The sequence below is a fragment of the Dendronephthya gigantea genome, unplaced genomic scaffold (genome assembly GCF_004324835.1).
Source record: "Dendronephthya gigantea isolate DGI-Jeju-01 unplaced genomic scaffold, DenGig_1.0 000042F, whole genome shotgun sequence".
Taxonomy (NCBI): domain Eukaryota; kingdom Metazoa; phylum Cnidaria; class Anthozoa; order Malacalcyonacea; family Nephtheidae; genus Dendronephthya; species Dendronephthya gigantea.
In genome coordinates this window covers 1,080,015-1,093,541 of record NW_021163052.1, presented here as the reverse complement: position 1 = coordinate 1,093,541, position 13,527 = coordinate 1,080,015, and the positions used below count along the sequence as shown (strand labels likewise).

The 13,527-nt window shown below is 35.0% G+C and overlaps 2 protein-coding genes across 2 annotated transcripts; one reads left to right on the top strand and one right to left on the bottom strand.

Annotated features, from left to right (window-relative positions):
- The first annotated feature begins 917 nt into the window (after positions 1-917).
- Positions 918-2,973, top strand: LOC114527029 (transmembrane protein 241-like). Its single transcript, XM_028548599.1, has 8 exons — positions 918-1,007; positions 1,168-1,214; positions 1,553-1,630; positions 1,749-1,830; positions 1,943-2,020; positions 2,122-2,147; positions 2,718-2,766; positions 2,928-2,973. Exons 3-8 carry the CDS (start codon positions 1,572-1,574, stop codon positions 2,955-2,957), a joined length of 324 nt encoding a protein of 107 aa, XP_028404400.1. The 5' UTR covers positions 918-1,007; positions 1,168-1,214; positions 1,553-1,571; the 3' UTR covers positions 2,958-2,973.
- A 2,689-nt stretch (positions 2,974-5,662) lies between these two features.
- LOC114526845 (restin homolog) lies at positions 5,663-11,350 on the bottom strand. The gene is made up of 10 exons (XM_028548372.1): positions 11,063-11,350; positions 9,342-9,416; positions 8,854-8,938; positions 8,538-8,746; positions 8,184-8,243; positions 7,881-8,096; positions 7,539-7,781; positions 7,089-7,277; positions 6,940-7,012; positions 5,663-6,843 (listed from the first exon to the last, which is right to left on the bottom strand). Exons 1-10 carry the CDS (start codon positions 11,348-11,350, stop codon positions 5,663-5,665), a joined length of 2,619 nt encoding a protein of 872 aa, XP_028404173.1.
- Between the last annotated feature and the right edge of the window lie 2,177 nt (positions 11,351-13,527).

Below are 13,527 nucleotides of genomic sequence, written 5' to 3'. Positions count from 1 at the left end.
AACTATCATTCCCTAAATTATTACTAACGGTAAATATTTTGTATAATAGCTCAGATTCCAGATAAACTTTCGATTATAGTTGTGGTGTGTTTACAAAAAGATGGCGGCTGCATTAAAATTCAGTTTTGTAATTGTAATTCATTGGGTGATTGATTTATTCAAAATTTAGCTGTCGGAACTGATAAAAAAACAAGTTGACAAACAATCGAGTAGGACATTTTCTTTTCATTTAGTGCCACGCTTATTTATGTTAAAATGTAAACATTATGTTAGAATGTAAACACCGGCGCCATCTTTTTCGTAATTGATCACACCAGATCAGTTGGCCTGTGACTGCGATGGTAACAATAACAAAGTATTAAGTATATAACAAGCATATAACAAGTATATTAAATTCGACAAAAACGGAATGTATATAGTCTTTAGGCGTTTATATGGGTGTAAGGCTGACCACAAATGGCGCACATAACGTGTAATAAATGGGATAAACACACCGTCGGTGAGAATATTTTGGCTATAAAATAGCATAATGCACTAAATGCAGTACAGTTTTTCAATTAAATGATAATGCAAATAATTTATTGTAAGTAAAACGGTCGTTAATGATGAATCTATTTTATGAACATTATTCACTAACATATTATAAAGTTTGCCCATGGTGGACAGTAAAACTGTGTGAAATGTTTTTTATAAAGATATAACCACAACTTAGAAATACTAGAATTAATTTGAATGGGAAAATAAATGCCACGTATTAATTTCAATCATCTTTTTATCTCTGCCTTTGGTAAAATGTACTTGTTCATGTGTCATCCTTAGACAGAACCGGATATTTTGTTCCCGCCAAAAATTTCCCGCCAAGTGTGTGCCGGGGATTTGTAACCTCGGAGAAAAGGTCTTTGTAAAACATGGAGGAAAAGGAGCGAGGGACTTTAGTACAGAAGAAATGGTCAAATAATTTTATTTTACTAGTTTTTTGTACTTCGTTGCATACTTTAATTAACAAGGTACAAATTTGGGTGATGTTCCTACAGTTTGATTAATTGTATGATTTAAAACTAAGGTTTTATGAGGTAGAAATTCAACCACGGATGCAATCTAATCATTCTAATGTTACAAATTATTAGCCGGATTTTCTGTATAATTTATTCCGTTTTGAATTTTTAGTATGTGCTGTCTGTATTGCAGTTTCAATACCCCACGTTGTTCATCAGGTATAATTATTGCAATAATTCTGTACCCAGCTTTAGTTAGGCTGGTCAGCTGTCGGCAGTCTACCATAATGTTAAAGATGCTATAAAGTCTGCCCTGTCTAACATAATAACTTAGTCCACCATAATATACTAGTCTACTATACTGAATAAACTGATCTACCACCATAAATCATCAGTCATCATTTCTCAAAATAAACAAGCATTAACCTTCAATAATTAACCAAAAAATTCTGGTTTGGAAATGGCATAGTATAGAATATAGGTTTTTGCAGATTTGCACAAAGGCTGAGATGCTTCAGAATATTTAAACCGCTTCTATTGGTTTCATACCATTGTAGTTGGCAGTGTGGTATTTGTATGTTTCTGCTGATGTCTGCTCATTCTATTGGCTACATTAAACTGTCGAGCATTGATAGGTGAGAATAAACAAATATTTCCATTCAGTAAGAAGGAACCTTTCATAGTAAATATATTAGTAAAGTAACAATCCAAAACCAGGCATCATTTTAAAAAAATTCTATTTTTTAATTTAAGAGGTGCAATAAAGCTGTGGCTACCTTGCATGGTGCTACATACGGCTGTAATGTATTTTGGTTCTGTCTCATTGTCGAAGCTGGTAGGTTTGCAAGACCGTACCAATATTTGTACAGTATATGGTACTGTATTTAATGAAATCTTCGCTGCTTTATCTAACATACAATTTGGACTGTTATTTAACTTTGTTCTAGGCTGTTCCCATATTTATTGGTCTTCAAAATTTAACATATTTGTTTATGGAATTTTGTAATTTATGGAGGTCAAAATTGGTATGTTTGAGTACTTCATGTAAACTGCTTCAGCATGGTCATATAGTCAATGATTATTTAATATCTGTAATATTATTATTAATATAATATTATTTTTGCAGCTTCCAAGCTTATCTGTTCAAGTTAGGTGAGAATGTACTATTTTTTCTGCATCACATGAAATAGTAGATGTCAGCATTTAATCACTACTTTGTCATTACTGACGTCAATAAACATTGCTGAAAGTGAACTCTAATAAAACTGGAGTGATAATTCAAAGGGAATGGTTGAAGCCGTTGATGATATTATATTAGGGATAGGCTCACTGTGTAATATATATTCGCTTTTAACTTGATCTCAATGCTATTTTTAGTTTGGTAATGATTGGATTTGGAGCTTTTTATCTTTTTTATACTAACCTAAATGTAAGCTGTAATATTTTAAAATTGTCCTACTATTAGGTTGTCTAAAAATTAATATTCGTTCCACATTGCATAGACTTTAAAATAGTAGTTGAAGTTTATAGAAAGGTTGCCCCATATAAAGGTTTCCCTAGATTGTCCAAATTTCATCTGTGCCAAATCTAACTGAAATTGTGTTTAGAGTAACTGGGGTTTTTCACTTATTACTATAGTCTGTCTGCTACTGTCCAGATCTCGCATCTCTCGGTAGATATCACATGTATTAATTAAGCCCATGCATCATTTTTCAATTCTAGACAAACTCAATCGCCTATAATTGGGTTTCCTTATATATTATCTGTTCAGGTAATGAATGACACAAATGTAATGTCTGTGACTGTGTTTTATAGCGCAAAAAGGGACGTGTCACACTAGTCACAATGAGACTTCATTAAACATTTCATACTATGTAAATCTACACACCATTTGTGTGGAAATTGAATTTGAAAAAAGATCTTTATCTCTAGGGCTCTATGCAGTACTCGCTGAAATCATAAAAGACACGAAATTAAGGTAGCTAAACGTTATATTCGCTGCTTCTCGCATATTCTACGGTTTCCAGTAACAAGGGAACATTTCGTTTTGGACCAATCGGTTAATTTGTTTACATTTTCAGTGACCCAATCAGAATACAAAAATATTGACAACTTTCGGTGAAAAGGTACACAATTCACTATTTTACATAAAGTATTGAAAATGTAGGCATTCTGATTGGTTTAGCCTAAAAAGTGAAAGCAAATTGGCCCATTTGTTTAAAACTAAATTCCTCATTGCTGTTTCAAGTTCTTTTACACAATCTTCTCATTCATTGTATGATAATACATACAGCAAGAACAGCAAGTGGATTACTTAGTGATTATATGAGGAATTTTGACAACACCGTCACAATCGATCTATAACCATGCACTAAGTTATTTTTACGTTTTAGTGGCTTGGACAGGATTTTTTGTAATTCATTCTTCTGGTAAGGCTCCTGGGTATCACTGCATATATGTACAGTATTTGTCTCTTACAATGCATGTCATTAGCGTCGACAACACGTGACCTTTGAGATAATCAGTGTTTAATCAATGTAACTAAACAGGAACTTGAGTGAAATTGAAATATTGCTTAATTCAAACCTAAAAGTACAGCTTAATTGTAGCCTATTGATCTTTTGTTTAACGAAGTCCTTATATTTTTTCTCCTTTAGTATCACTTCACTTACTGTACTCAGCATTGCGACAAGTACGTACCAGAATAGTAGCTAATAATAATAATTGATATTATGCTGTTTCCTAAAACATATATTACATTATAGAAATTTAAAATATACGCTTCAATATAATGTTTATATAATTCAAAGGGGGAGTGGATCCATTTTTTTGAATTTCCGTTTCGTCATCATGGAAGATTTATCATTGGATGTTGGTTCAGGTATATACTTCATATAATCGCTGTTTTAGTGTTCGTATACAGCTGCACTGAGCTGTAAATTTTTGCCATATTAAAAGCGTACTACCATCTATAACTTTACTAAACTATTTGCTAAATTTTGCAGTGGAATTTTGCATTTTTTGGCCTCTGTTTTGCCTTACTTCCTCACGCGAGAGAAATCTTCTGACGTCTGTGAAACTGGAATTGCCGCTGGAAGGGTAACGTAATGATTTTGTTAATGTATTTCGAATCATTTGAGGGAAAGTCCCTCCCCAAACCTCACCGCTTAATTGATTTCCATACTGTTATTAAGAAATAGATTTGAACTTGAGAATTCTAGCTTTTATAAAAGGTGACTAAAAATTAGTCAAATTAACTGCTAGAATTTGTTCTACTTTCGTGGAGTTGTTTTGTATTCTCAAAGCAACTTGAATATTGAAAAACACTTAAATAAATCAGTGAATGTCAATTTTTATGAAAATTTATGCAAATTATGATGAATGAACGTTTTTGGTCCATGTGACATATTATACGTTCATAAGTTCTTCAGATGCTTATGAGACCCTTAAAAAGTGCTCAAATGGAAAGGCTAATATTATGGGCACTTGAAAAGGTCTTTGAAAAATTGAAAGGCTCAAATTGAGAGGCCAATATTAAGAGCACTTGAAAAAGTCCTTGAAAAAACTAGACAAACAGGAGTGCGTGGGCTTGAAAACTACTTAAAAATTTCACCTAAATAAATAAAGTAAATTTTGATAACCTACAAAAATAACATGATCTGTTGAGTTTAAATTCTTTTAAAAACACAGAAAGTCCTTCTAGACCACAGTCACAATCTCATTATATTCTGCGAAACACAGAATATTTTGAGACCCGACACAAAAGCTTTGGTATAATCTGCAATCTTTTTTGTATGAAGTCGACATGTTTTAAGATTTGCTTTGACTTTAATGAAAGTATTATTTTTAATACAAAATATAATTTTTGCGGTATGGTATATACAGTCAAAGTACTGACACATTTTCGTCACAGGTTTTAGTATCATTAGTTTCCCTTGGCCTATTTGAGGGAACACTGGACGAATCGTCCGTACTCAGGTAGAGCACTTTTTGTTCATTTCCGACATGATAAGTCTGTCTTATCTGGTGGTTTGTCGAAAGTACCATTGTTTATGGTCATGGGGTTGTTTTTCATTAGTGTTTTGATGCTTCATGGCGGAGGAATGGTGTATACGTATTCAAAATACTTACAAAAATCCCAAGAAAAATAAATTTGAAAATTATATGTATATCAAGGTGAGTCTGGGGCCTAGGGAAGTGTGAGTAAATAATATGTTTTCTCATTTTAACTGTTGTGTGGAACTTTATATATTAATGTAAATTTACACTAAAATATTTATACATGAACATATAAATCTCGAATGGATTTTATTATCAACATCTTAGTTGCATTGTTATGATCACAAACCTTGAATTTTGCATACTGCATGAACAAACACAACAATCATAACTTAAAATTCCAACTATCATTTTATGACATATGTTGTCCTCGAGGATAATCTACAGTTTCCGTTTTCTAAATAACTTTTCGAAAGTTTTAAAAATATAACGTGTAACGAGAATGTCCTGTCGACATTATTAATACGTCTTATGTAAACAAAAAACATTTTGGAAAATCTTTGAAAAAGAAGCAACTTTATAACATAGTGTGACTTGACTATATCTTTCCTATCCTTTTCCGGCAATTCCTTATAAACTCTTAAGAACTGAGAGAAAGTCTAAGAACTTCATTCATCTATTGACTTTCGTTTCTTGCTCAATCGCAATCTTTCATTTTTAAGAAAAATCTCGATACGATTCACTTGATCTCCAATAGCTCGAGGAATGATGCTCTCTTCCTCATCGGAAAAACAAAAATCGTCACCGGCAGTTGGTTTGCTTTCTTGCTTGCTTTCGCTCTGCTTGTTCTGGTCAGGGATCATCAGCTTTCCTAGTAAAGAAATGCTTCCTGTGAGAGGTTCCTCCGGTTCTGAAATCTCTTCTGTGGTGGGTTTTGCTTTAGATACTGTTTGGTTGGTAGCCACCCTTCCAGCGCTACTAAATCCCATTTCCTGATCGTCTGTATTAGTCTTCTCTGGTATTTCAGCCATACCTTTCGACCGAGTCGGAGAATCAGAGGTGGGGGTCTGGAAAAGAGTACGAGGCGAGACCTGGACACCAGTTCGTGTTGAAGCTGATTCTATCAACGTACCTTGTGAACTTGGTTTTACGACAGCAAGCAATGGTGCGCGTTTCTCTTGGGACGCTTTTCGACCTAAAGCATTTCCTTTTGTCCCGTGCGTAGATTTGGTCGTTTTACTTTTTAGACATCCTTTTCCGCTTAGCATTACACGACTGTTACTTGTTAACGTATCGCCTTCAATTGATAGGGATTTACTATTTTCTTGTAAACGTGATTCATCTAGCATTTCTGTGCTTTCACGATCTAAGCTGACGGCATCTTCACTTGGTATAATAGATGTATTCTTTTGGGTGGCAGTATTACTCAAATCGACATCTTCGTTTTGTGACAGATTGTTCTGGAAAGCGTAACTTGTTTGTAATTTAGTCGAAACTGTGGATATTTCTTTCATAGGTGCAACAGGTGGAGTTGCAGTAACTCCTTGTTCACTTGTCATAGTAGATTGGAAATATTGTCCTTTTACTGGACTGTTTTCGTCGGAATGTTTCTTAACGGTGGAGTCTTCTATCTGTTTTTGATTCGCGACAGTTTTTGTTGACTCGTGTGCTGTGGGTTTACTATTAGTACCACTTGATAACTCAGTAGATATTTGTGCTGTGGCAGCATTTTGTTGTTGTATTTCAGAAACGTTGTCCGTAGCACTTTCCTTTGTTGTGGGCGAACTTGTCTCAATGTTATCGTTGGCCACAGGTGCTACAGTCTTCTCAGTTGTGCTACTTTGGTTCTCTGAAAATGAAAGAAATTATCTGCAAACCGTTTACAAAAAAAACGTTTGCTAGTACTTGTCAGTCCCAAATATATGTCCAAACCATCTTGACCAACCTTTATCCAAGATTGTGCTGTTTTCGTTCAAAGATACAGACGTATTGATTTCTTTATTTACTTTCTCAATGACCTACAAAAAAAGTTGTAATCGCTATACCCAGATTTGAGCTATAGATCAATTTCTATAATCTTTTCGATCTACAAACCTCGGTTTGTGTTTCTTGATCTTGTAGCTCTTTTATCAAGCTTTCCTTCTTTACTTTATCCAACTCGTCTTTTAACTCATTTTCATTCTTCAACAATTCTGTCGTCCTTTCTCTCCATTTGTTCGCCTCGTTCATTTTCATTGCCTTCCCTTCCTGAGCAGCCTGGAGAAGATTTTCATATCGGCTAACCTAGAGGTTTAATAATATGGCTGAGACCACGTTGGTCATATTCGGCAAATTTTCTCCCGGTAAAGAGGGCTCAGTTTTTCAGCGGTCTTCGCATAAAAAATTAAAAGCTTTTCGTTTTACGCCTTGCTCTCAATTTTATGTAAGTTGTCCGCTGACAATATGAGCCTGCACGAGTGGGAGAAACTTAGCTAAGTTGGACCAGCGTGGACACGATCTTCACTCAACCAAGTATAGGTTTTATTATACTGAATACATCATTACCTCGGTTTTCAACTTTTCCTCGAGCACTTCCACCTCACTACTTTTCACAGCCAATTTTTGTTCAGTTTCTTCCTTCGTTGTTTCCACTTCTGTCATCTTTTCCCTCGTCAATTCAATTTCGTTGCCCTGTTCAGCAATCTTCTGTGACCAAGTTGTGTTCAGTTCTTCCAAGGATTTTTTCTCTTCAACAATTGCTTCAATTTGCTTTTGTAATTGTTTTATCTGCGCGTTTAATTCTTTTTCCTTCAGTAAAGATGACCGATATTATTAAAGAGACCGCAACAATTCTAGAGCTCTTATGAACCATTATGATCTAAGAATACTTGGTATCTTCCTCATTACCTGCTCTGTCTTCGTATCCTCCAACTCCTTCATTTTAGCCTCTTTTTCTTGTACAGAAAGCCTCTCAGATTTCAGTTCTTCTTTGCAACTTTCACATTCAGTTCTGAGGTCGTCGAGTTCCAAATGCAGCATCGTTTCTGACTCTGCAAACTTGTTGTTGGTTTCGACGTGTTTAGACAACAGCGAGTGAGCATTGTCAAGACTTTTCAGTAGCTCCTGAAAAAAGCCCGCCAAATGTTTGCTTGTTTTACCCATTTGTTTAAGCAAATATGAATGATATTTTGATTTACTTCAAATCCCTACCTGAATTTCTTGTCTCGAATCGTTCAGTTGCACTTGTACTTGCTGACAAAGTTCTTTTTGCTTGGAATGAAACAAATCCGAAAATGGAATAACTTTATCCTTACAAGACCATAATTATATTCTCTAATTCTATCCCTTATTCTAATCCTAATTCCTTGATTCTTACCATAATTCTTCCACGTTTCCATAAGCAACTCTAATTCTAAGTTCTAATCCTTGTCTAAATCCAACGTCGAACCTATATCTTTAAACTCAAGTCTAATGCTAAATTATCTGCTTTGACATTCATGCTAAAACACACTTCTCGACTTCCTGCCTAAATTACGTAGAAGAAAAAGTTACCATATACTGTACCATTCTCAGCTCATCTTCCAAATGAACGTCTTTTGATTCCTTTTTATTGGCTCCCTGCTCTCCCTCAGACGAAGATGAAACATTACAAGCCTGTAAACTGATCAATTCTTGTTTCGTTTTCTCGTATTTCTCTTTGTACGTTAGCAAGATACATTTCTGATGCTCATTCATGAAGCCCAACTTCTTGTTTAGTTTTCTTGATGAACTCACTAAAGAAAATCATCAGTGGAATTGAGCTATAGTTCAAGCATCCAGGGTTTAAGCTGTTACAATAATTGTTTTTGAAGGAGAACAGAAATATGTAAGCAACCCTTACTATTTGCGTCCACCTTATCCACGGTTGCCAGGACTTGCGTGCATTGTTTAAAGATATCCTTACACTGGTTCTCAACCTTTGCTAACTGGGTTAGATAGTTTGTATTCGATGTTCCATGATTCTGGATTTGGCGTTCCTAAATACGTCAAGAATACATGTCTTTTGTTCAGTTTGCAGCCAGCTAAGCCTCGATGATTGCCCTTTTTTTCGTTTCGTCTGAGTGAAGTTCAGAAACTCTACATATGTTCTATGCCAGAAATATAGCTGTCAAAATATCATGGAAATTTTGGAGGAGGCCTTTGTTTTTTACCTGATCTTTGATCATCTTTTCCATGCTGTACTTGTTGATCTTGTGATAAAAATAAACAAATAACCTATTTGATGTAGTCCCATAGATATGGTCCATACACGGAACACACCTGCAACTGCACGATTTTTTTTTTTTTTTTTTTTCATTTTTATTTGCTCGGTTGTTCAGTTAAACTTACATGTAGTGATCTGATTTCATCCTTTAAAGCTTTAATCTCTTGTTCTCCACTCTGATTCTCCAGCATATGTTTTGTCTTGAGAGTTATAACAAATACAAATGTATCCATGCACATCTAGTAGTTTGTTGTGTTACACCATTGTTTTTGCGTTAAAAGTCAAATAAATAAATTTCCCTTTTTCGGTTGAGTGTAGGTGGGTATTATGCACCTACTTTGAACCCACTTGTGTATTATATTATGTGAATACAAAATATTAATGTTTTCAGAAATATCAAGAAAGATGTTTTCATGAAGAAAACAGATTACCTGTTCTTCTTGGAAAGAGCGAAGTTTGTCATCAAACTATGAAAATTTACAACAACGACATTTTGATTCAGTATCTTGTATCAAATCTGGTTATGCAGCAATGCAATTTGTAATATGAAAATGTTGTTGAAATCAACTGCTATGGTGGAGGACAACTAAAGATGTTTCCGTGAGCCTTTATGGTACTACTCATACAGACAAATTGTCAGCTAGTTCTCTGATCCCACATACTGCCATATCAAAATGCTAAAAAGGGTAAAACTTGCCAACAGCACTCAACAGCCTAAACTGAAATTTTATCACTTGAAAAAACCGCGCGATGAACATCGGCAAACCATTTACTCAACTGCAAGTATAAGCATAAACTATAGGGAAGACCGTTAGGAGTGAAGACTGTAAACAATTTAAACCGATAGGGAGCTATATCAGTGGTATATACAGATTCGCGCGATTCAGTGATGAATATAGTGACACAAGTTTTGTAACCTGTTTCCTTGTTTCATCTTGCTGCACGCGGTGCTTTTGAATTAGTTCCTGGTTTTTTGACACTTCATCCTCCTTCAGAAAGAACCAAAGGAATAATTCGACCTTTTTGCTACACTCTTAGTTAGAAAGAGTCGCCATTGCCCAACACCTTTCCGACAATTTGCCATTTTTGCCATTCCTTCGGCAACCACCATGCACTTACTTTTGTTCTCTCCAGGTCGCTTTTCTCCGCCATCAATTTCTGTATTCGTGACTCATTCTCTTTATCACTTACCTAACATTTATTGAAAATATTGTTTTCTAAATTCTTCCTTCTTTATCGTGCATTTTACGGCAAGATATTATTGTATTGCCTCGTAGTAATCTCAAACACAATATGTTGATATTTATGTTAGTTATTACCCTTCCAATGCGCAATTCTTCAACGATCTAGAAACGTGAAAGCATTTGTTTCAGCTCTAGTGATGTGATCAACATCAGACATTGACAGCTTACGTCACTTTTTTGGGATGCTCCATGGAAAGACGTATAATAGGTGAGTTATTATTTAGCGTTGATTTGGAAATGAGGCAGTAACGACAGAATTGCACAGGCGATAGCACTTTGGCGCGTTTTACGATTTGCACGAGAAACCAATCGGCTACCTGTCAAATATTTTTAATCAAACTGAACGACAATTTTAACTGGAGTACCAATGCCGCTCTAGTCTAAGGCTTGTTACAGACTCGTACCCAGGTGCTCGCGTTGTGTAAGATGTATAATCGAAAGTAACAGATGCGTGATCCAGAAATTTAGAGATCAGTGCCAAATATAAAAAACAACAATTGATTCCTCGATATTTATAACTTTTTTACCAGTTTATATCCATCATTGTGAGAAAATCTAGTATAAAATCACTCTATATGCCAAACAAGTCGTAAGGGAAATACCTTATACAACTTTTCAGCGAATTTTATGCATTCGGTCTCGTTAAAACCTGCTGGTTCTGACGTCTCAATACTTTCATTTCCAACGTTGCTTTCGTTTTGCTTGTGGTGTAATTCATTGAAGATAGTAACAGACGGAATTGGAGTCTTGTCAATGCTACTGGATTGTGCTTCCATGCTGTGGGACGCAGCCGTCTTATTTGCTTTGTCATCTAATGCATTGTTAGAGCTGTTTTCCTCCATCTTTTGTGATTCCATAGGCTCAGAGTTTGTTACGGTTTCTTTTGACATATTTCCCTTAAGTTTGTACAAAACTACATATCTTTTAAGGCTCTAATTTCAAGAATACAAATGCTACTAGTATCCTTAAAGAACTGGCACGGATATAAAAAAAATTGAAAATGGTTCATGCTGCGAAAATGCCATATTATTATTGCCAAACTGAAGCGATTTACTTGATGTAAAATATTTCCAATTTAATTTCAAGTTATTTATAATGATTTATTTATTTATTATTTATATCACCATAGATTTGGCATGGATTTTTAAAAGTACTCTTATATCCAGAATTCGGATTGATAGAAAAAAAGTTCAAAATTCAAAAATATGTTTGTACTCACCTCTTTCGATTATTTGTGTTTCCGGTATAGGTGTTTAAACTTTTAATTTTGTTTCCATGTACTTTTCCGCTTTATTATTTGTAAGAAATCGAAGAAAAGTGAGGATTTAGTGAAAAAAATAGCGAAAACAACAAAAGTGTAATAATTATTGTTTAATTAAAGTATGTACGTCATGTAATAGCAAATATTAGTAAATGTAATATATCCATACAAATCCATACATGGTGGTAAAATGTTATAAAATTGAATTTGATAAACAACGACTTAGCAGCTACTGGTTACATATTCGTAATACTGAACAACCGAAATACTAAACATATGAAATAGTCTGTTTTGGACACCAAGACCCAGTCTTAAAGTGTCTGAGAAAAAATGACAAAAAGGTAAAGTACAACTTCTTTTTAAAGCAGTAAAAGTGATAAACGTTTCCATAGATACTAGTCTATCGGCAGATCTGCAAGTCTTTCATTCAGATCTTCAAGAAACTCCAACGCAGTTTCTTCCATTTCGTTGAGACAACCATGAAGAAAATAATAGGTGGATGAGAATGAAATTCCTCCCGCAATGACAGAACCAACGAACGGTATGAATCGTGTGAATTCTTCAACCGCGGAACTTGCGGTGTAAGCTACAATAAGATTTCCTATTTGCACTGCGCTTGTCAAACAAAACTTTCGAACCTTCTCCTTGATTTCTGGAGTCATATTGTCAAACTCGTAGGAGTTTTCATCAGGTAGACCAAGCTGGCTTTTGTAAAAATTCACTTCCTTTATTAAAAGTGCGACGTCAAGTGCAACTGACAACCCAGGCACTGGAATCACGGCACCGGCTCCTGAAGCGGCCGCGACCATCCAAATTCGACCTAAAACGAATAGATTATTTTGCTGCTATAGATTAATGATAATAGTATAATTGGATAATAATAATTTGTTAGATTAATAATGTCTGCATGCATGTGGGCGGGAAGACTCGTGTTTTTCGTTATATTCTAAACCTAGTTTAATGAACGATTTCATTAAGTTAGGTTTAGAATGATTATAACGATTTCATTAAATTATTTCTGCTTAGGTACTGAAGAGCAATTCCATTTTTAATGTAGTTTAGGCAAACGAAATAACTGATTTTTAAAAAAGTGGAACACGTAAACATCTGCTGTAATTTCTCCTGTGTATTTGATGCCACTGTATCATTTGATCGATTGAGCCGACCTATCCGAATAAGCGCCGTTACCAAAAATAACTTAATGAGCGCCGCCGCCGCGCTTGTTTAAAAATGTATAAATAAACGCCATAGATTATTTTTTGAACGCGGCGCTAACCGTTACATCAACACGATTGAGAATTTGATCACAGGAAGTATACAACATTATAGTTTTATTGTTGCATATCTTTCACAACCGGGCTCTTATAACAGTTGTAATAGTTTAAATTTCTCTTCTTTCTGTTCTAATTCATTTCGCGTCTTACATCTGCGCATGTCGTTGATTCACCGTGTATACTGTAAACTGAGCGGGAACCAACAGCCAACTTTGCGTTTAATTTCTGAGTACGTGCTAGTCTTTTCACTAGCTTTGAAATTAGCGCCGCTGTCGCATAAGCGCCGCGTCTTTAACTCGGGATTTGCAAAAAGCGAAATAGATCGTTTACGGAAATCGTACTAAAGTCTGTACAGTCTGTACACACGATTAATTAATTCAATTTCTTTTACTATAACGATAGTATCGAAACTTAATGATCGACAAAGTCGCGTACAGATAGCTTGTGGCCATGAGGAAGTATTAACAAATATTTATGTTTAAAAGTTATTCTGTCTACCTCGAAGTATTTCAACTTTCCGTTTCAAGATATT

Excerpts from the sequence above, each read along its gene's own strand:
- LOC114527029 (XM_028548599.1), top strand. The coding sequence starts at position 1,572 with ATGTTTCTGCTGATGTCTGCTCATTCTATTGGCTACATTAAACTGTCG. Across the intron at positions 1,631-1,748 it reads AAACTGTCGAGCATTGATAG|AGGTGCAATAAAGCTGTGGC; the intron begins GTGAGAATAAAC and ends TTTTAATTTAAG. Across the intron at positions 2,148-2,717 it reads AGCTTATCTGTTCAAGTTAG|ACAAACTCAATCGCCTATAA; the intron begins GTGAGAATGTAC and ends TTTCAATTCTAG.
- LOC114526845 (XM_028548372.1), bottom strand. The coding sequence starts at position 11,350 with ATGTCAAAAGAAACCGTAACAAACTCTGAGCCTATGGAATCACAAAAG. Across the intron at positions 8,097-8,183 it reads ATTCGAGACAAGAAATTCAG|GAGCTACTGAAAAGTCTTGA; the intron begins GTAGGGATTTGA and ends GGCTTTTTTCAG. Across the intron at positions 7,013-7,088 it reads ATCAAGAAACACAAACCGAG|GTCATTGAGAAAGTAAATAA; the intron begins GTTTGTAGATCG and ends CTTTTTTTGTAG.